General features: G+C 43.4%; 1 protein-coding gene across 6 annotated transcripts in view; it reads right to left on the reverse strand.

Moving 5' to 3' along the window:
- The window catches only part of TCF3 (transcription factor 3), a 288,408-nt gene that overhangs the window by 35,721 nt on the left and 228,628 nt on the right, over positions 1-24,059 (reverse strand). For all 6 annotated transcript variants that reach the window (XM_033954328.1, XM_033954326.1, XM_033954331.1 and 3 more), the window contains exons 10-12: positions 17,066-17,205; positions 14,379-14,505; positions 1,430-1,488 (exon numbers count right to left, since the gene is read on the reverse strand). In XM_033954328.1, coding sequence (XP_033810219.1) covers positions 1,430-1,488; positions 14,379-14,505; positions 17,066-17,205 — 326 coding nt within the window. The remainder of the gene's footprint in view (positions 1-1,429; positions 1,489-14,378; positions 14,506-17,065; positions 17,206-24,059) is intronic.

Raw genomic sequence — 24,059 nt, forward strand, 5'->3', positions numbered from 1 at the left:
CCACACTGGCGCTGTGGTGTAAAAATAAACAAACAAAACACACTTTTCCTTTCTTAAATCCTAGCCCACGTTTGCGGTCTAACACCAGGATACACGTTTCAAATCTGACATATTGTAATCACAAAATGGAAAATAAAATTAGTTTTTCTACCTTTTGTTGTCTGGTCATTATTCAAATCTTGTTGGTCCCAGGCTCTGGTTGTCTTCTGATAACTTGCTTTTTTTTTTTTTTACACCAGTGATTTTTTTTTTTTTTACCGGTTAATTGAGACCTGATTAACTGAGACTCTGCTGTATATAAAACACACACACACACACAAACTATACACTCATATACATGATTGTTAATGTTTCAGACAATTAAAATCCGTCCATAAGATATGCAATATAAAATGTTCCTCTTAGATATGCATCTTATATTTAGTCCTCTCAACCCGTAACCTTTCTTCTTTTCAAGGGAATGGAGTGATAAGTCAAAATGGGAGACTATCTGCTTTAATTATTAAAAAGACACCATCCTGCTCGCTCAACAGTACTAAGCCAATGTTGTAATCTCCCTATACACTTGTACTTGTATCTATACCTTTACCCAGTGTAATCACAATGTACACAGCCATTATTGTATACTGTCTTGAACTGAAAAAGGTATGACGGGATATAAATAAAGCTATTATTATTATTATTATTATTATATTAAGGCTTGAACTTAAAAGAAGTTATTTACAGTCAACTTCTATCACTGATACCATGCTTGAAATGTATTAAAAGCTTAATATATGCTTTGTGGTATTAAGTCATGTTATTCAAGCAGTGGGGTAAGGAATCCCTCTATCACTGAATGTATGGTGGGAATATTTAAAAGGAGAAAGAAATAAAAACTGTTAAATAGTAATTGTCAGATATTATGCTTTATATTTTGTTACTATATGTTTTATTGTTGAACTGTAATTTGTCATCTACTTTGCAAGCTTCCCAAAATTTAGAGAAGCTTCAAAAAGGGATTTGAAAATACTTATTTCAACAGGTTTTTATTTAGTATTTAAGATGGAGCTCATCAGATCATAACAGTTAATATGTATTGTTTTTATGGCTTTAATTTTGATATATGTTATGAATGGTTTTATTTATACCCTAAGAATTGTAGCTTATGTGGATTAGAAAAAGTTTAAATTAAGTTAAAATAAAATATTGGTTAACACATCAATAAATAAAACACACTACCACTCTAAAAATTAACATTAAACTCCCGATATAGACATAACCTCCATAAACAATCACCACCAATTTCAGAAGGGTCTCCTTCCAAAGGAGTATCAGAACCCCCCCCCTTACCAACCACCCCCAAACAAACCATAAAAGCATTACTTATTAGGATAGTCAAGGTTTATCAGCCATACAAGGGGTGCACTAAGTATGAAACCATTCTTACCGAGGCTAATGCCTTTCCAAGAGCATCCCCTGAGCTGCCAGTTGTGGTTCCTCTGTTACCTGAAGGGAAAAGCAACATTAAAAAAAATTACTTTTACTCGACAGTCCAGACTAGAGGATACTCACTATAAAACAGCTTCAAACTTTGAATGCAATATAAATTTACACACAATAATGGATATATTCTGGGTGGTGAACTGATTACAGTATATCTTTAGATAAGCATGTTTGAGCTCTGTTGTATCTCATTTGCTTCCCCAGGCCAGACAGAAGATATATTTTGAGATGTGTTCCACACCTTTAGTTAAAGATCATGTTATGGTTTTTCAATGTCACTGCTGAGTTTGCAAGCCAAAGCTTCATTTCCCATGATACTTAAAAAAAATTTCATTTTATTTAGGTTTTCACGTTTTTATTATTTCAGGGGCCATGCCACCACTACTGATGACAAACAGTGGAAATTTTAGATAAATAATACAAAATGATATACACTCCTATATTTAGATGTTTAGACTGTACAATTGGCTGATTTTATTAAAGTCTAAATAACATTTTCTGTACAGATTATGGCATTTTACAGCTTTTTGACTGGCATCCTGTTTGGAAATCACAGGGAGGGAGATGGTCTGTGTTAAACTTGCTTTATACAGGTCCAGGTAGCTCTGAAGGCTTCAGATGTAGAATGCTGCATTAATGCTACGAGCAATTCCCAGGTCATGCTAACATGGCAACCAAAGATGGGAAACTGCTCCAGGCATTAGATTCGTTTGAGGATTCTTACACTCAGGGAATTATGTATACTGATAGATGATTGTGAATACTTCATTATTTAAAAAAAAAAACAAAACCACACAAAAAAACCCCTGTATCTTTCACACTTTTTAATTTTTTTTCTTCCCTTTATTATTGTTCTTATACTGACAGCATGCTATAAAAATAAGGTATATAGACTAACACAATATTAAGTACATAAAAGAGATATAGCAGAATCAAATCTGCTTCTGAGGGGCAAACGTTTTTTTTAAAGATCAGCAAAAAAATTTTGTTTTTGCTTTTTAATACATAGAGTGAGTTTCTGCTTTGCATGGGGTATAAAAAGGTACTTTAGGAAAAAGCATAGCTATTCACCTATAGCAGGGGTTACCCGAGGATAGCAGACAGACATTCTCACATATGGGAGATGTCATCCATGAAACCCAACACAGACAGTTAAAAAGTGTACTGTCACTTTAAACCTTTAAGACCACCCGTACCGCATGTGTGCTGGTGCCTTGCTGCCTAATGTCAGTTCGCGGGACCATCAGTTCAATAAGAAAGCTAAGAAGCCAACTAGGAGAGGAGGGAAGGTTGCGAGAATATTGACTTGCTGTCCTCCGATAACACTTGCTACAGGTGAGTAACTTTGCTTTATCCAAGGACAAGTGGGCAGCATATTATATGGGACTCCCTAGTAGTGCTGCCCGATTCAGGAAAAAAAAAAATTTCAATTCGATTCAGCCTATTGAATTGGTTTTTCGATTCGATTTTCCTGCCCAATTGGGTGGTTTTTTTTCCAAACATCCTGGTGGGTTTATTTTATTTTATAGCCTCTTCACCCCCTTTGCCTTCTCCTAACCACACAGGCGCTGTGTGTAAACAAAATAAACAAAAAAGACTTTTCCTCTCTCTGTTAAATCCTAGTTCACGTTTGTGGTCTAACACCAGCTGTGGCAGGATACACATTTCAAATCTGACATATTGTAATCACAAAACAGAAAATAAAATTAGTTTTTCTACCTTTTGTTGAATGGTCATTATTCAAATTTTGCCTGTCCCCTCTTAAAGGTCTGCATCCCACCACTGAAGACCTGCCTGCCCCCGCCCCTTGAAGGCTTGTCCCCCCTTAAAGGCCTGCCTCCCCCCTTAAAGGCCTGCCTGTCCCCCTTGAAGGCCTTCCCCCTCTTGAAGGCCTGTCCCCCCCCTTAAAAGCCTGCATCCCACCCCTGAAGGCCTGTCCCCCCCCCCACCCTGAAGGACTGCTCACTCCCCCCCCCCCCCCCCGGAAGGCCTGCGTGTTCCCCCTGGCCTCCCACTGGTGTCCGGCTTCCCCGCTGGCCTCCCCGCACTGTTTACCTTCGAGGAACAGCCTGCAAACAAGATCGCAGTGCTAGCGATCTTTGTGCTGCTTTGGAGCTGTTTCCTCTGCCGCGGTCCTGCCCCTCCTCTGACATCAGAGGCAGGATTGCGGTGGAGGAAACAGCTCAGAAGCAGTACAAAGATCGCTAGCACCGCAATCTTGTTTGCAGGCTGTTCCTCGAAGGTAAACAGTGTGGGGAGCCAGAGGGGGGAAGCGGGAGGCCAGGGGGGTGGAAGCTGACAGCAGCGCTTCCCAACTGACCTTCCCCTCTCGCCCACTAAAGCAGGTGCGGCAGTGGCTGGCTAGCAAGAGCAGCACTGCCGCTCCTGCTTTAGGGGGCCAGGGGGGAGAGTCAGCCGAATCAGGAAGCCAATTTTTTGTTTTGTTTTGAATTGATTCGAATCGATTCACCCGAAGTGAATCGGTGAACCGATTCGAATCGTGAATTGGGCAGCACTACTCCCTAGGTGCGAGGATCATGCCTCTGAGAAGAGGATTATTGACAACTACCATGAACCTGGAGAAACCAAAAGTGTTGGATGGAAATTGGCATCTAAAAGGAGAATAAATTTTGAAGAACTGCTTCGCCTAACTGTTATCCCATCTGGAATGATTCTCTAAATAATAGTGGGATGTGACGATGTGAATTGAGGATCAAGTAGCTGCTTTTAGATGTCCTCAATGGGAATAGAACACAGATGAGCTACTGAAGTCGCCATTGCTCAAACTTTATGTGCAGTGACACGGCCTTCAAGCGTCTGCATAACAAAAGGAGATACAGTTCACCAGTCATGTGGAGATGGTTCTCTTGGTGATAGGAGTTCCAAGTCTGTTAGGATTGAATGACACGAACAACTAAGTGGAAGTTCTGTGAGGCTTGGTCCAATCCAAGTAATAAGCAAGAGCACGTTTACAGTCCAATGTGTGGAGTGCAGCTTCACCAAGATGAGAATGTGGTCTTGGAAAAAAGACAGGGAATACTATACTATATATAGGTTTAGATGAAATTCTGAGACCACGTTTGGGAGAAACTTTGGATGAGTAGAAGAACTACCCTATCATGGTAGAATGCTGAATTAAGTGGATCTGACACAAGAACTTGAAGCTTACTGACTTGCTGTGGAGATCTAAGATATGAGGAATATTATTTTCCAAGTGAGATATTTGAGACATGATGCAGAGAGTGGTTCAGAGGGAAACAGAGTGAAAAGTACTACATTAAAGGTCCCACACCATTGGAGGAGAAGGCTTGAGAGATGGCTTGGTATGATAAACGACTTTCACAATAGCTTTTTGTCTAATGATAAATGGAAAGCACTGATAGCACTGAGGTGCACTCTAGATTGAAGCAGTTTTAAGACCAGATTTGGAAAGGTGCAGGAGATAGTTAAGCACAGATGGTAGAGGGAATGTGATCAGATTCAGCGAGTGATGATTATACCAGACTGTGAAGCAAGTCCACTTGAAATGATAACAGCGCAGAGTGGAAGCTTTTCTAGAAGCTTCAACGATGGTAGACACTGGTGTAGACAGTGAAAAAGAATCTACTTGTTGAGAGAGATACACCAAGCTGTGAGTGTTAATGAATGTAGATTGGGATGGAGGAGAGAACCCTTGGTTCTGTGTCAGCAAGGTTGGAAAGATTTGTAGTGTGATGGGCTTCCTTTTGCTGAATTGTAGGAGAGGGAACCACAGTTGATGTGGCCACCGAGGTGAATCATTGTGGCCGGTTCTTGACAAAGTTTGAGTAGATTCTTTCCGACTAGAGGAATTGGGGAGAAGGCATAAAGAAACTTGCCTCGTCAGTTGAGGAAAAAGGCATCCTATCCCATGCAATTGGTGTGTAGATTCTGTAACAGAACAGAAGTTTGTGGTTGCTAGTTGAAGTAAAGAGCTCTACTTCTGGGGTTCCCCAATCCTTGAATATCTGACATACAACAGTAGGTAGAGTTGGAGGGAAAGGTTGAGAAATGCTAACCATGCTCTTTAGAATGGAGTCAAAGGACTGCTGTTGATTTGACTGAGGCTGTGTGAAAATATTTTTGCTGTCTTTGTTGCCCGAGTCGCTTCTGATTAGATGGGAGTGTGGATGTAAAAGATTGGGGGTGCCTCTGCTTGGAATAGTAGGTGGAGTGCTCAAATCTATTAAGCGTCTTGCCCTCTCTTCCTGGGGGAATGCTGGCATAAGTTCTGGTACTGTTGGCATTTTCAAAGCGGTTTCTACTACCAAGGTGCTTTAACAGAGGCCGGTCAAAGCCTGGGCAAGACTGGATGCAGTAAATAGCGCTCAATTTGTTAGGAGCCACTGGGACAGAGAGTGGAGAGTCCCAGTATTTTTTTTTAATAGAGCCTCTTTCATGAGGTTTTGTAGAGGAACCTTTATGCAGTCCTTGAGCCACTTCTTAGTCGAGTGCCTCCATAAACTCTGCTCGAGGTTCTGTCTCAAACTCCATATTTATTAAGCGTGTCTATCTCATCTGTCTTATGAATTTTGTGAATGAAAGACTTTCTGGGGGTGACGTTTGGTGAAGTGGTGGTGGTGATGGATCCAAAGGTATACTGTCAGAATTATTTGCCGACAACTCTGGATAATCACTGGAAAAGCATGGAGATAAGTCAGTCATACTCCTTGATGTTAGGCCTCCGAGATTGAGACCAATGAGGTGAACGTTGAGGAAAGCATTAAGGGGACTGTTGATGCGAACGTGTTGAGGAATATTGAGAGAAGTATCAAGAATGGGACAATGAATTGTTCTCTTGACGATGGGCACATTCTCAAGCTGGACACTCAAGGAGGTGCCTTGATGGAGTCTTAGGGTGGTGCTCAGACTTGGCTGAGGCTGGGTTCATTGATGCAGGAGTTGGCACAGAGCGCAACTGCAGCATCTCAGCTAGCTCCTTCTTCAACAGCGCTCGAAGCCGTTATTGCAGAGATGCTGGCGGTACTGATGCTGACAAGGGTACATCAGATGCTGGTTGCATTGGGTGTCAAGGAATGCCTCAGAGGAGACATCAGCTGCAAGGATGGAGATCTGGCAATGGTGCATCAATACTTAGGCTGCGTGTAGATGCTTGGGACAATGCTTGGAGTAGGAAACGTGTTTATGCTTCTTAGCATTTTTACGAGGTTTCTCTGATGATGGTAGCACTGATGAAGAGGTGGAATGAGTCATTGATGCCATCAGTGCTGGTATTGATGCCTGTGTTGATCAATGTTGGGCGTTGGTGTCTCCAGGTATAGAAGTTGAACCAAAAAGCTTCTCGAATTGCAGCTTTCTGGCCTTGAGCGACCTATTCTGCTTAAGAGAGCAGAGGGTGCAGGAAATATTCCCAATGGTCAGGACCTAGGCATCGAGTGCACCTCTTGAAGCTGATAGGAGCCTTAGATATTAAAGGAAAAACTATTGATGCAGTCAAAGGATTCTATGGTTCAGGGCAGCCGAATAGATGGTACACTGAAAAAAGATTGATGCTCCCGGTCTAAAAATAGGCTGAAAAGAGACTGAAGGCCTAAAAACGAAATATGGTTTAAAAAAAAAAAAAATGTTTACTGAGCAGGGACAGTCTTCTGTGTTTTGATGTATAGCGCTGTGTATATCTAGTAGCGCTATAGAAATAGTTAGTAGTAGTACTGAAGGAAATAAAAGAATATAAACGAAAAAAATATGACAAAAAGGAAGGAACAAAATGAATGGGAAGGCACAAAAATAGCAGAAGTTTGACATGCTTAGAGAGACTAAGGAACAGCGTCTCATATCCATGGAAAACTGATGGTCCGGCAAGAGGGGAGAGGCACCAGCACACACATGGTACGGATAGTCTTAAAGATTTATAGTGACAAACTGTCTGTGCCGGGTTCCATGAATGACATCACCCATATGTGAGAATATGCTGCCTGCTTGTCCTTGAACAGCAGTAGTTACCATAGTAAAATCATGAGAAAGCACACACATTCTGGCTCCTTACTGCGTGAAATGAACAAACAATTTTTTTCTCTGCATTTACAATAAAGTAGCCAGAGATTTGGAAAGTGAATTTTCCAATAAAATTAAAACTGTGCCTAATTCACTCTTCCCAGGAGTTTGCTTTTACTCCGACATAAGCGAGTGTTCAACAAACCAAATTATCCTCTATCTTAGGCCACCTTTCTTGTTCTTTATGCTTTTAACTATTACTGACAACTCCGAGTCCTCACACCACCTTTCTCATCACTGCAGTTCAGTGTTCAGCTAGGGACTACATATCATAACTTTGCTCATCCAGCAAGACAGGTTTTCAGGATACCCGCAACGGCACGAGAATCTCCATGCACTGCCTCCACTGTAGGTATTGATGTCCTGAAAACCAGACTAGCTCGTTATGTCCTGAGGACTGGGCTGAGAACCCTGCTCCTAAACTTGACATACATGCACATACACCCTTCCCCAAGTCAGACCATTAGATATAGATATTTGTGTAATGACCAGGGCTTTCTTTCCAAGGAAGAGAAGGTACATGAACTATATTTGAAGAATCCTAAGCTGGGAAACAAATTACACTCAGCAACCAAACCACAATTCCTCGACTGGCTCATACCCCTCTCCTAATTCACCCCTTGGTACCGTGCTGCTACATGCAGTTGAATTGCATCTACCAACTGAAGCAAGTGTGTGTGTGTGTGTGTGTGTGTTATGATTAGGATATAATTTCCTTCCTGACTCCACTTTCCTTATAACTTAAATATTTGTAACCTAGCATTCCTGTGTGGTTCTCCTTTTTAGCTTATCTTTATTACATTTAATTCATTTTAGTATTTCTCTTTAATTTTGTAAACCACTTAGATGTGTAAGATTTACGGTATATCAAATAAAGTTTAACCCTGAACCAATGAATGCAATGGGGTCTAACGAGTTGCCCCCACCTTTAAAAACCCAATCATGTCCAGATGTGACACAAACACTTTGCCTTTTACCAGAACCTAAAAACAAGCCAGGACCTGCACCTTAAGTAATGTCAAAGCCAGCTCCTTTTCCAAGCTTTCGTGAAAAGAATCCAGGATCTCTCATATTGATAATCTCATGTGAATGTCCCAGCACTCTCCACACTATCCCTTGAAGATGGACCATATGTTAAATTATGCCAAGGAAGTAGACATTTTGCACAAGTGCAGCACAGTAGCAATCACCTTCCTGGAATAATCTCTGTGTTACGCCCTCTCATGAGCTAAGCCATAAGCAAAACTGAGATGGTCTGGCATTCTCATTAGTCCCCAAAACATGGTTTTCCAATACTGGGAATAGCACCGGATCTTTTCACCAGCTGCAAGGGGTCCCTGTACCTTGGCCTTCACAGCCAATCTGGAGCTACTAATTCCACTGATGCCCCTGAAATTTGACTCTCAGGATGACCCGACCTAGTAACAGCCATGATAGAAACACAGAGAAAATCATAGAGCAGCCACAGCTGCACCAAGGCATCTATACCCATCGACTTCTGCTCCCATGTGAGACTGAAAATTTTTTGAACATCTTAGTTTATTATTAAGTTTATTAAAATTTGATATACTGCTCATAAAATTTTCTGAGCATTGCTGGCTGCGCCATTAAATCCATGACTAGTGTCCATCATTCACATAAGATGTCAAAGGCTTCCTGACCCGGACTCCATTCTCTGGGATCCAGAACATTTTTGCTCAAAGTTTTCCTGCATATTGTTCATTCTAGCCACATGGGATGCAGACAGATCTGCCAAATATCACTCAAAGGCTATGAGAAGGAATGCTCACGGGCCACCTGCTGTCCCCTTGGTAATTCAAGTACATAATTGTTTGGCTTTGGAGAGCACAGACACTGTCCTTTCCTTGAGCAAAACCTCGAACAACTGCAAGTAAACGGAGCACTGACTGATACCATGCTCTTCCTGCAACACAGGATGTACCACCTACAACTGCACTAGCTTTTGTCTACCTTGTGGGGCTCCATGGTTTTGGGACTATCAAAGTTTAATACCGCAGAAAACTGGGAGATAAGTTCTCGCAAATTCTTCTCTGTGAAAAATACAGATGATCAAGGAATCCTCTTCTTGGAGAAGGGGGGTCCTCCATACAGGAATCTTCCCCTCTCCCTGATGCCTCCTCATCCAGTCTCTGGTTCTCCTTCGAATGCAGAAAGCCAGTGCTTCCAAACTCCTCTTTGTCTCAGTCTAGGCACTACCACTTGGAGGAGCTGCTAGACACTTTGGGAGCCATCTAACTCCAGAGCCAGCTGATTTCCAGCCTTTTGCTAACAAAATGCTTTACATACTGATGGAATAAAACCTAGAGGGGAAAAAAAAAAATCCAATGCCCGAGACATCCCCTGCTCACCACTATACATTTCACTCATAAGGGGAAGAAGGGGGGGGGGGTGAGCATGGTTCAAGTTGAAGGGGTTGCTCTGGAGCTACAGAGGATTAAAAAATGGCAGCATGCCAGATAAACTACCATCTTGCCAGAAAACTACTACTGTGCCAGAAAAACGCTGCACACCCATGGGGTCTAATTCCCCTTGAGTCTTGACATCTAGAACTGACCACAAAGCCACTGCTGCCAACCAAATGGCTCCCATAACACTCCCTCCCCCATTGCACACACTGAAGAATTCAGACCCAGCACAAACAGGGGAACATCTCCAGTGCCTGTCACTGCTCCACACACATACTGCCATGACTAAGCGGAAAAAATAAATCAACACACTCCTACCAGCTTTTCAAGTTATGCCCCAATCGGACAAACAGCCTGGAGAAGGACAAGCATCAATTAAGCCTGTGAGAAAGAAGTTCAGTCACTTTTTTTTTTTTTTTTTTAAATTTGAGGCTGATCCCAATAAGCTCGCTAATCTGACTGAAGGAAGAGCAGAAGCACACAACTGCCCTGACACCTGAAAGTACAGTGTAATACCCCAGGCCAAAAGAGAGACTCCTAGAGTCTTCAATCCCTAGTCAGTCACAAACACTGAGAAGGAATCCACTCAACAAGAATTAAAAAAAAAAAAAAAAAAATCCTGAGCACAGGCTTACCACTAACACACCTTCTGGAAACAGAAAATACTGACTAAGGGAAAGGGGGGGGGGGTGGACTCACTTAGAATTTAAATATTCTCAAGTCTCCTCCACCTGCTGGTAGGAGTGCATAACCCATCTATTGGTTGGATCTGGAGGGATGATAAAGTAAAAGTTATTGTGCTTAGGTAATACTATTAACTGGAAAATTTGGCAAATGAAAGGCATATGGAACTTACATCATCTAATTAAAAATTATACATGGATGACATTCAATGAAATAATGACAATGTATAATGTTCCTGGTCACTTGTTTATCAGTGGATCCAATTAAGGCACTGTCTTACAAAGAACTATACAGATTTATCCTCCAGGAATGTTCAACCAGACGTTCTCATATATGGTAAAGAGTTCCATAATGGGAAAGGAATTGCTTCCAAATGGTATAGGATAATACAATTACATTCTTTTGACAATCCTGAATTGACTGAATCAGCTTGGAATGCAGATTTCGACATAATTGCCGATTGTGACAGTTGGAAAATGATTTTGATACAAGCATTTAAAACCTTAAAATCTGCCTCGCTCCTACAATCCATTTATTTTGTTTTGCACCGTGCTCACTGGACCCTACATAAGTTAGCCAAACTAAATGTGGATCAATCTGATAAATGCTGGTCCTGCAATAAAGTTACAGGCTCATTGCCACATAATGCTTTATGATTGTTAACTACTGCAAATATATTAGACATCAGTATGGAAGACGATATGCACTATACTAGATACTAAAGATAAACTGAACTTGAAAATCTTAATTACGGGGGAATGTGAGACTGAGTCATCATTACCAATGGATGACCATAAAGCTAAACTTCTCCGTATCCTTTTATACTTAGCGATTAAAAATGTACTATCGTCGTGGAAAGACCTCTCTAAGGTCTTCTCAAACATGTGGTGGAATTTGGTGTGCATGTCTTTTAAATATGAAAGGGTAATTGCAGAAAAATTGAAGTCCACTAGGAAATTTAATAAGCTGTGGAAACCTGTAAGAAATTACTGTAACTGTTAGTTTCATTTGTGTTTTCTCATGACATTAATACGGTACAAAGCTGATCATTAAGATTACCCTATCTTTTATGGTGACTGATATATTACTGTTTATGTAGGCATTTAATTCTGTTTCTCTTGAATCATAAATATGGTAATGCTATAGCACACCTTACTCCTACTTGAAGCTATGTTTATTGTATAGCTATGTTGAACTTAGAAAATTGCCTTTCCCTTGTTGATGCTTCATATTAGCTATGCTGTATTTGCACATTGCTGACTCAGAGTTAAACATGTATGTATAAGTATTGTTTTCTTTTTCTGTATTATTGCTCGCTGACCTATCTATAATAATAAAATGCTAAGCGCGCTTGCGCACTCTTACCGTGTGTTCCCTGAGATCTGATCTGTCGGGCTGTGGCCGGTAGGAGTGCGCATGCGCGCCAGACAAGCCTCCTTGCTCTCCACCTCGCGCCGCTGCAGTGGGTCCTCTCAAGAGACGCACCTGTGTCGGAGAAGGATTCCGACGAAGGCAGCGATCATGAGGTGAGCCGCCGTGGCACCTTCAAAATTAAAAATAAACTTCGGCCAGAAACGGCTGCGGTGCAGAGCGGTGGCTGCCGGGAAGAGGGCTTCGAGGCAAGGCGGCTGTCGGCAATTTGCTTTACGTCATTTCCTGTTGGAGCTCTCACATGATTGCTCGCCTCTGACCAATCCCGGCAACTCGCCCGTCGCTAGCGTTTTCGGATTCGCGAGTGTTGACAGAGCGGGAGCCTCCTCTGCTGGGGGATGGGGCAGCCAGACTTCGAGGAGCTAGAAGACGGTGAGGACCTCTTCACCAGCACCGTTTCTACCATGGAGGTGAGGTTGCCCGGTTCCCTCCCTTGGTGCCAGGGTGGTGAAGTAAGACCTGCTGTCACTAGGGAGTCGTGCGCGGGGTCTGCCCGGCACATATTCCCGGCAGTCACAGCTGTCTGGCTCCATTTGGAGCTTCGCAGTATCCGTATGTATAAGAAATATGCACACATACAAACTCCCGCCTGTGCTTCCCCCCCTTCTCCCCCGCAGAACAACTTCTGAGGGAAAACACAGTGCGACTCATTGAGTTTAGTAGTATTTACCTGGTGGACTTGGCTGATGCAGCATACTCACCAACCTCACCTTCTCCTCAAATTGACAGGGCTCATTCACTACTTAAATACCTCCCTTCATACTCATCCAGTATGCTTCCGACGCAGACTCCTCCCACTACACATTTATTACTCGCCAATGTCTTAGCAAACTCACTAACCTTTCCTTACTGCCTCTCCCACTAATCAAATGTTCCCACTAACCCAATTCCCTTCCTCTCCATCTGATTCACCCACTAATCAAATGTTCCCACTAACCCAATTCCCTTCCTCTCCATCTGATTCACACTCTCCCAATCCCTTCATCCACACTTATTTTCCCACCACTACTTCTGATCAGACACTCTCTCTGTCTGACCCAGATTCTCTACTGCCCTGGCTCCATGTGGCACACACACTTCAAAACTGTTTCCCATCCTCGACTGCTGTGACATTCACTCAATTGCTCTTTCCTTCCACTGCTCTGACAGACACCAAAACTATCTCCCTCCTCCCATCTAATTCATTTGTTTCCCAACTTCTCCCTCAGTGACCACTTTCAAAACTCTACCCTCACTATAAACATCCTTTTTTCTACTGCATCTCCCCAACTGCCCTGCTCCCATTCCACCCCCAATCTGGCACACTTACTCCCCCGACTGCCATCTTTCCTAGGATTCAACACACTCAATTCCAAGCCACTTCACTCCTCCTCACTGATCTGACACAACTGCACAGGGAAATGGAGGGGGAGGGAATGCTGATGTGGCTACTGCACAGGGAAGTGGAGGGGGGGGAGAGAAATGCTGCTGCATAGGGGGCAGGGAGAGAGACAGATAGAAAGAAAGACAGATAGTGGGAGGGAAGGAGACAGAAAGAAAAGAAGAGAGATGGAAAGAAAGAAAGACAGCGGGGGAGAGAGACAGAAAGAAAGACAGACATATATTCTAGCAGGGGGAGGTAAAACAAAGGGAGAAGGGCTGCTGCTGGATAAGGGGAGAAGTGAAGGGGTGGTGGTGGACACAAGGGAGGTAAAAGGAAGGGAGAAAGGACAGGGGGAGCAGGCAAGGGGAGGTGGTGGACAGCCAAGGAAAAAGAAAGACAGAAATACAGAAAGCGGCTAAGGAGAGAGAGAGAGAGAGAGAGAGAGAAATAAATAAGACAGACACACACACATTTATTCTAGCACCCGTTAATGTAACAGGCTATAAGACTAGTAATTCCAATAAACAGATTTGAACTAAAAAATAGGCTGAATAATTTCCACAGTTTTGCTTGCTGCCAACCAGTGCACACAAATGCATTATCAAAGTTAGCAGCATACTTCTTATTTATTCAATAAACCACAGATTTTTTGTAATCAAAAAGGACTATCAAACTTAGCTTCAAGTGGTTCAGTTTAAGTGCTTTTTAAGAAATTTCCTACTATGGTATGGTCTTCTACTCAGACTTCAAAAGGATTGCCTCTGATAGAACCACATCATTTATGTTCCATTCTGTAGCTGGTGTTTTTGCAGAAGCTACAGCCCCCCCCCCCCCCCACCCCCAATACCCTTAAGATACCTACATCTCCAATTTTGGGTCATATCTTAGACTAGTTCAGACAATTGATCATTTGAAGCCTTTGCATGCATACGCAGATATTAGGACTCCATACATACCTATCAGGCTTTCTGTTCCACTGATAGGTGGTGTGTGGCTGGAGATGCCATAAGGTGTGGAAGCGGAAGAAAACCCGGGCACAGAAGACAGACCTCCATTCACCTCACCTGAATGCATCTGATAGTTCTTCAAAAAAGAAAGAGGGGGAGCATGACACCAATGCATGAAATTCAAACATATCTAACATACCATCTGATGGTAGGCCAAGACTTATCACAGAACATCTAATGCAATCTTGAGTAATCATCTTGTTTCTTTTCACAGCATGGCCTCTCTATGTCCCAGACAGGTTTGAATTGTCAGTTCTGTTGATGGCCAGTCAGAACCCACTGTTCTCTTAGCAAAATAATGTTCCTTCATTTCTTATCTCATAACTTCATAACTTGACCCCCTTGTATCCTTTCTGTCCTCAAAGGATATGCCAAGCTATATTCAATGCCCTTTCTAGACCAGATCTTGTTTGGCTAGTAGATCTAAGTAATGAGCAAACCAGTTCCGAAAATATTTGTGAAAGCATGATTACAGTCACCAGACTTTAGACATGTTTTCCCAGGGATGGCCATATTTGTCACATTTGCAACTTTTTAAAAAAAACTTCATTGGCTGCTTTTGAAATCAAGAATGAGGTTTAAATTGGGAGTTACAGTTTTCATAATTTTAACAGGTTTTGTTCCCATTTAATTAACTTGATAACGTTGCTGCAGGGTTCTTCTACCAGATATCAAACAAGAAACCTCTTTCAAATGAATTCCCAATGTTTAAAAATTTTGAAATCTACTAGACAGCTTTGTCTATTCAATACCAGCTAGCAAAGCTGTGGAATCAGCTTCCATTTAGTTTGCATTCATGTGGGCATTATCTCAGATTTAGGAAGATTTAAATCTTCAATCTCGAACAGAAAGGATTTTAATTTATGAATATAGAGTTTAGTGGGATTATAATCTGTTTATTGTAATTCCCAGGTGAGTTATCGTATTTTTCGCTCCATAAAACGCACTTATCCCTTATCCCTACCAAAAATACTGGGTGGAAATGAAGGTGCATCTTATGGAGTGAATATACACCCCAGTACCTTTTTTTAAAAAATTCCAGCAGTCCAGGCAGGCAGACACCCCTCCTCCCTCGGTATCTTTTTATTTATTTATTTATTTTAAATTTCGGTAGTCCAGTGTTGTATCTCCTACCCCTCCCTCGCTGGATGCTGCCTCCATGTCTTGCGGCAGTGGCGCACAAAGCAGGCAAGAGTTTTTTGTGTTCCTGCTTGGTTCCACGCCGCTCCCTGAATGGTTGCCGTTAGTTCTTACAAGAACTGAGGACAGCCATTCAGGGAGCGGCATGGGACCAGGCAGGAGCGCAAAAATCTCGCGCCTGCCTTATGCGCCGCTCAGCCGCAAGACATGGAGGCAGCCGTCCAGCGAGTGAGGGGCAGGAGATACAGTGCTGGACCGCCAGAATTTTTTAAAAAAAGCTACCAAGGGGTGTCTGCCTGCCTGCCCTGTCCCGGCCTACCACTAGACCTCCAGAGGGGGGACAGGGTACAGGGCAGGCCTAGTGGCAGGCAGGCAGGGTACATCATTTGGTTCAAAAATTTTTTTTCTTGGTTTTTCCTCCTCTATACTAGGTGCGCCTTATAGAGTGAAAAATACAGTAGTCTGGTTTCTTTTTTTGTAATCAGTTCTTGAATTGAATAGATAAAGGTAGAATAGAAGAATCTGAGTAACATAACTGGACAAAAAGCTGCCCCTTCACCATGAAGGTATGGTCATACACTACATCACCCTTCAGGTACATGAAAGCCAGTAGGGAAACAGTTGAAGTTATACATACCCAATGTAATAACCTGGGACTGAATTTTCAGGTTTCACCACCACTATTGTATGTAGTATGAGGAAGAGAGTCACCACATGGTTAATACTACTGCCTACTATTCCTATCTTCCAGCTAAACCTCTTGGAAACTTGCCAACTTTCAATTAACAGTGGCCATGTTTCTGAAATTCTGATGCCATAGATTCAGAACTGCACATCTCATGTATTCTCAAATATGAAAGACAATGCTTAACAAAAGTAAGAGATGAATGCCAGCAGACACCAAGCAGCAGAGTCCACCTGGCAAAACTACCTATATATTTTTTTTTTTTTTTTTTTGGGGGGGGGGGGTGGGAAGCTACGCTATATTTCATTTTCCTCCTTTTCTGTATATTTATACATTCCTTTAGAACACAAAAGGGCAGGCATTTTTGTAGGGATACTTTCTCACCATTGCCAGCTCAAACTATTCTGTATTCAAGCTGAGTCAGTTACAGGGACACCAGCCCATATTCTAATAAGCTGCACACAGGAGTGCTCCAATTTACCTTGATCAAGATAGTGAATGTGGACAAAACAGCAGTTTTAAGCCTCTTCCAAACCACACATTTTCTCCATAGCATTATTAACTGGAGAATATAGTATTTTTCATAGGTTGAAGACCTTTATTGAACCAATATAGTTATACAAGGAAGGGACACAGTTTTCAGAACCAGCGATGCCGCTTCCTATGTAGCATTTATTCCAGCAGCTGGCTACACTATTCTGTTCTGAAGTGGACTTTGGCAATACTGGTGCTTTATTGCAGTGAATATTTTTTGAAAAATGAAGAATTAACAGGATTGCAAACCCATGTGAATCTAGGCAGGATATATTACCATCCGTTCATGAGGGTGCAAACTGCTGAAGCTGCTAGACTGTGAGAGAGGAGAGGCAGTGCTTCCTAGGATAGACCCATAACTTGACTGGCTGATTGGACCCGATGAGCTCCACAGATCCGCAGAGTTATGAAGTCCATCTGAAGAAGAAGATAAAATATTAAATACTGGTGCCCATTAATATTACTAGTACATAATTTAAGTTATGCGGGTAGATTTAACTTAGATGTGTGCACCCCTCATTAAGCCATTAAAGGGACAAGGCTGACCCATACTATAGAATGATTTATTCTCCCTAGGGGTGTGTGTGTGTGGGGGGGGGGGAAATCCCCCTAGAGTATGTCACTCATTCTTGTGGCTGCAGTCCCCCTGACTGTCCTAAGAGCGAGCACAAGTAGTATTGGATCTCTACAGAGGAGTAACTTAGGAAAGGATATTAGATAGGTTGCAGATTGCACTACAAGCAAAGTTACTTACCTATAGCAGGTGTTATTCAAGGACAGTAGGTATATATTCTCACATGTGAATGACGTCTATGGAACCCAGTATGGACATTGCCAAGTGCATTGTCACTTTAAATCTTTAGACAGTGGATATACCGCGAGCATGCTGGTGCCTTCCCACCCGATATCAGCTTGCAGAACCATAAGTTCAGTAACAAAGCTAAGTAGCCAACTAGTGAAGGTTGGCAAGTTGTGAGAATATATACCTGCTGTCCTCGAATAACATCTGCTACATGTAAGTTAACTTTGCCTTCTCTAAGGACAAGCAGGTATAATATTCTCACATGTGAGACTCCCAAGTTGCCAGGATCATAAGTCTGGAGAAGAATAATTTAAATATAAACATGAGCCTGGCACAACCCTAAAGGGTTAGAGGGAAAGTTGGCATCTAGGAAGTAGATAGATTTTACAGAACTGCTTGCCCAAACTGACCGTTTCTTCTGGAGTCTTGGGGGAAGATTCTTAAAACCTACCGTGCCTTTAATGATGGTCACTAAACATGTTCCAGCTGGTTTAGCATGGAAGTATTGTACTGCCCAATTATCAAAAAGGCTCACTGTGGTCTTTTCTGAGCTTTCTGGCAGACTCCAACTCTGCCATGCAAATGTATTACAATGAGGTCATTAATATTTAAACGAGCACTTCGGGTGATTCCCTAAGCTCATTGTCCTACATTTGCGGACAAACTTTTCTGGCAGGGTCTGAGCTGTCGTAGCATTACTTTCCTGTCAGTGCCTGAGCACTGATTGGCTCAGGCATTGACAGGAAAATAAGGCTTGACAGCTCAGAGTACCCCCTCTTCACAAATTAAAAACAAACAAACAAAAAAACCCCAACCAAATTTAAGGACAGCAGCAGGGATGCCCACTCCCTTCCACCGCCGGGGTCCCCATCCCCCCCCAACAACATCAGATACTCCTGGCAGGAGGGATGCCCATTCCCTCCTGCCACCGGTGATTCCTCTCCCAAGTCCATGCCCCTCCTCCCCTGCAGAAGGGATACCCACTCCTTCCTGCCACTGGTGAATCCTAGCCCTGACACCCCCCTGGCAAGAAGGACGCCCATTCTCTCCTGCCGCTGGTGATGCCCACCCCACGACACCCCCCAATCCAAGATCCATTCCCCTTGCAATTGTCCCCAATGCTATTGACACAGAACGACAATCTTTTTTTTAATCATTATTATTTGCGGATATATTCTGTGCATGTGCCGATTGCTATCACCAGCAACTCATCTCATGCAAATTTAGCAATCCTCTTGAACCTCATTTGCATGTGCAGGTTTTAGAGAATGACTCGTGTTTTTCAAATCGTTATTTACAGCCACGACAGAGGCCCTTTGGATTTTAGCACGGATGTTAGAGAATCCTCTCCTTGATTTAAACAGCAATGACAAGTGGAGGTATGGATTAAGGACTAAGTAGCTGCCTTGCAGATGTCTTTAATATAGCAGAAATTAGCTACTGAGACCGTCATAGCTCGGATATTGTGGGCTGTTACACAGCCCTGCAGCAACAACCCAGCCCGAGTATACATGAAGGTGATGCAGTCCGCTAGCCAAGTTGAGATGGTTCTTTTGGAAACTGGAATTCCAAGTCTATTAGGATCAAGCACCAGAAAAAGCTGGTAGAAGCCTCTGAGGTTTAGTCCAGTTTAGGTAGTATGCTAGAGCACATTTGCAGTCCAAGGTATGGAGAGCTGCTTCACTTGGGATGTGAATGTAGTTTGGGAATTCTGAGAATACCTTAGGCAGAAATTTTGGATGAGTACAAAGGACTACTCTGTCATGGTAAAATCTTTTATAGGGTGAATCTGATACTAGTGCTTGAAGTTCACTCACCTGGCGGGCAGATATGAGGGCAGAGGAAAATAACTTTCCAAGAGATAAATTTGAGAAAGCAGGTTAAGAGTGGCTCAAAGGGAGACTTCACAAGAGCTGCAAATACCACATTGAGATCCCAGGCAATAGGTGGAGGTTTGATAGGTGGTTTATTGTGGTACTTTCATGAATCTGGATACCAAGAATAGAGAATGACACGGGGACAGAATTTGTCCCCATCCCCGTGGATAACTGCAGGAAACCATCCAGTATCATTCTTTAGTGAATATCTCAACCTCAGTCTTTCTACACCAGCATTATTCAATGAAAGGCTTGAGGGTCAGTGACTGTGCCCTCTCTCCTTAAGGAATGACACAGGGATGGTTTCTCGTGGTTAACTGAAGGGATAGGGACAAATTCTGTTCCTGTATCATTCTCTATGAACAAATAGAGAGAGGTTTGTTGTCCGAGGGTGTGTGGAATGCATTGATGGCACCAAGATGTACTTGAATAGAGTTGGTCTTCAGGCCTGAATTAGATAGATGAAGAAAAGTAGTCCAGAGTGGATGGGAGTGGACATCGAGACAGGTTCAAGAGACTGAAGCACATACCAAGCAGAGAATCTAGTCTATTTGAAGTAATAAAACTGTTGAATGGAAGATTTCTGGATGCATGAAAGACTTCAAAGACTGCTAAGAAAGGGTGAAGGCATTTACTTGTTTGGTTAGAAAAACCATGCTGCTAATGCTAATGAATGAGGGTTGGGATGGAAGAGTGAGGGTTGGGATGGAAAAGAGATCTGTTGGTCTTGCCAGCAGCATTGAGGACAGTTGCAAGTGGAACAGATTTTGGGTCAAGAACTTAAGGAGAGAGAACTAAGGTTGACATGGTCAGCGTGGTGCTATGAGGATCATGCTGTTCTGCTCTTGGTGAATCTCTTTCTGATGGGAGGTACCGGAGGGAATGCATAGAGGAATCTGTTCCCCCAATGGAGAAGGAAAGTATCTGAGCCCAAGCAATTGGGGGCATATAGCCTGGAACAGAAGAGCAGCAGCTTGTGGTTGTGTGGGAAAGCAAAGAGGTCTATGTCCAGAGTCCCTATTTGTAGAAAATCTGATGTAAGATGGTTATGTTGAGACTATTCATGGGGTTGAAGTCTGCCGAGTGTCTGCTAACACATTTTGTTTCCACACTAGATATACTGTCTTGTGAAGAACACTGTGAGGAGTCGCCCAAGTCCAAATTTGTTGATAGAACATGGCAACTTGGTTGTTAGTTCAAATGAGGACTACTTAGAAACATAGAAACATGATAGCAGATTAAGGCCAAATGGCCCATCTAGTCTGCCCATCCACAGTAACCATTATCTCTTTCTCTCTCTATGAGATCCCTTGTGCCTATCCCAGGCCCTCTTGAATTCAGACACAGTCTCTGTTTCCACCATCTCTTCCGGGAGACTGTTATACGCATCTACCACCCTTTCCATAAAAAAGTATTTCCTCAGATTACTCCGGAGCCTATCATCTCTTAACTTCATCCTATGCTCCTTCATTGCAGAGTTTCCTTTCAAATGAAAGAGACTCGACTCATGCACATTTATATTATGTAGGTATTTAAACGTCTATCATATCTCCCCCTCTTCCACCTTTCCTACAAAGAAGTCTGTATTAGAATATCTTGAGAATATTGCATATTGCTCAAAGTTCAAGGAGATTGATATGCAGCATTTGCTCATGAGGAAACCATACTCCTTGAATATGGAGGTCATCTAGATGAGCACCCCAGTCTACCATCAACATGTCTGTGGTGAAGAGTTTTTGATGGGGAGAAGGCTGAAAGGGAAGTCTCGGAGGCTGGAAGGAATCATCCACCACCGTAGGGAGTAATGGAAATGAAGTGATTTGGATTATAGCAGAGAAGAGTCTTGAAGCTTGAGATCACTGCAGTATTCTGAGGGGGAGATATGCAAATGGAGTGATGTATACAGTAGAGGCCATATGGCCATGATGTAGCAGGGTGGAAGTTTGTGATAGAAAAGATCAACTGTGTTGTGTCCAAGAGAGCTCTGATGAACTCCAGCATCTGACACAGGTGCAAATGGAATTTCTGGTAGTTTACGGCAAAACCCCAGCAGGTCTAGGAGATGAAATGTGGAGTTGATGGCATTCTGAGCTAGAAACAATGAAGCCCTGATCAATCAGTTACCCAAATAGGGAAAGATGTGAAATCTCCATGAGTGAAGGGCTGTCACCACTACCACAAGGCATTTAGTGAAAACTCAAGATAAAGCCAGTTCGAATGGCAGGACTTTGTAGCAGAAGTGTCAAGATCCTATGTGAAAAATCAGGGATATTTTCTATGGGCAGGTAGGATGGATATGCAAGTACAGGTATCCTTGAGATCTACACTGAACCGAAACCCCCCCAAAGTATTTGTTTGTCGTATCTTCTATAGAACTCGGCCGATTCTTATGAAATTTAGTGTGTTGTGTCCTGAATGAAGTTGATGCAAAAAGCAATGTTACTTACCGTAACAGTTGTTATCCAGGGACAGCAGGCAGCTATTCTCACTAGGGGGTGATGTCATCAGACAGAGCCCCGGTACGGACGTCTCACAAGCACGTGTTGCTTGTAGAAACTTAAAGTTTCTAGATGCCCGCACCGCGCATGCGCCGGTGCCTTCCTACCCGGAGATCCGGGCGTGTCTCCTCAGTTCAGGTAGCTAGCCTGAGAAGCCAACCCAGGGGAGGTGGGTGGGACGTGAGAATAGCTGCCTGCTGTCCCTGGATAACAACTGTTACGGTAAGTAACATTGCTTTATCCCAGGACAAGCAGGCAGGTATTCTCACTAGTGGGTGACCTCCAAGCTAACCTCAGTGGGATGGAGGGGGAGTTGGCGACTTAAGAGAATAAATTTTTCAATACTGTTTGGCCAAACTGTCCATCCCGTCTGGAGAGGGTATCCAGACAATAATGTGAGGTGAATGTGTGAACCGAGGACCAGGTGGCAGCCTTGCAAATTTCCTCGATTGGTGTTGATCTGAGGAATGCTACTGAGGCTGCCATTGCTCTGACCTTATGGGCTGTGACCTTACAAGGAAGTGATAATCCAGCCTGGGCATAGCAGAAAGAGATACAAGCCGCCATCCAATTAGAGATGGTGCGCTTTGATACGGGTCTTCCCAACTTGTTAGGATCGAAGGAGACAAAAAGTTGAGGAGTGGTTCTGTGTGGCTTGGTGCGATCCAGGTAGAAAGCCAAGGCACGTTTGCAGTCTAGAGTGTGAAGGGCCGATTCTCCGTGGTGAGAATGAGGCTTAGGGAAGAATACTGGAAGTACAATGGATTGGTTGAGATGAAATTCGGAGACCACCTTAGGCAGGAATTTCGGGTGAGTGCGGAGGACCACCTTGTCATGGTGGAATACTGTGAATGGTGGGTCCGCCATCAATGCCTGGAGTTCGCTGACTCTGCGAGCGGACGTAAGGGCTACAAGGAAAAGCACTTTCCAGGTGAGATACTTCAGAGGGGCCCTGTTGAGTGGTTCAAACGGGGGCTTCATGAGGTGGGAAAGGACTACATTGAGGTCCCAAACTACTGGGGGTGGTTTGAGAGGAGGGTTAACATGGAAGAGTCCTTTCATAAATCTGGCGACCACCGGATGGGCCGAGAGGGGTTTCCCTTGTAGAGGCTGGTGGAACGCCGCAATAGCGCTCAGGTGGACTCGTATGGATGTGGACTTGAGCCCAGATTGAGATAGGTGTAGGAGATAGTCCAGCACGGAGGATAAGGAAGCTCGCTGAGGTTCCTTTGACTTAGAAACACACCATGAGGAGAATCTGGTCCATTTCTGGGAGTAGCATTGTCGAGTGGCGGGCTTCCTGGAAGCTTCCAAGACCTCCCTCACTTCTTGAGAGAATTGGTGAGGGGTTACGTTGAGAGGAACCAAGCTGTCAGGTGGAGAGACTGCAGGTTGGGATGAAGTAGTGATCCTTGATGTTGAGTAAGTAGTGAAGGAAACACTGGAAGTGGTACTGGTTCCCTGCTGCTGAGTTGAAGTAGGAGGGAGAACCAAGGTTGTCTGGGCCACCGAGGAGCTATTAGAATCATGGTGGCCCGTTCGAGTTTCAGCTTGACCAGAGTCTTCTGGATCAGCGGGAATGGTGGGAACGCATATAGAAATCGTTTCCCCCCGTTCAGTAGAAAAGCATCTGCCTCGAGGCGATGAGGAGTGTAGATCCTGGAGCAAAACTGAGGCAGTTTGGCGTTGTGGGGAGCCGCAAAGAGGTCTATCTGAGGCGTCCCCCATTGCGTGAAGATTTGGTGAAGGGGGTTGGAATGGAGAGTCCATTCGTGCGGTTGTAGCAGACGGCTTAGTTTGTCTGCTAAGACGTTGTTCTCCCCCTGGATGTATACTGCTCTGAGTAGGGCGTTGTGGCGCACCGCCCAGTCCCAGACTCGTAGAGCTTCCTGGCAAAGGAGGGCCGAGCCCGTGCCTCCTTGCTTGTTGATATAATACATGGCGGCCTGATTGTCTGTGCGAATGAGGATTACCATGTCGTGGAGTCGGTGTTGGAAAGCTTGGAGCGCATTGAGGATGGCTCTGAGTTCCAATAGATTGATTTGGTGTAGTCTTTCCGCACTGGTCCAGAATCCTTGGGTGCGGAGACCCTCC

Source organism: Geotrypetes seraphini, chromosome 8, assembly GCF_902459505.1.
Source record: "Geotrypetes seraphini chromosome 8, aGeoSer1.1, whole genome shotgun sequence".
Lineage (NCBI taxonomy): Eukaryota > Metazoa > Chordata > Amphibia > Gymnophiona > Dermophiidae > Geotrypetes > Geotrypetes seraphini.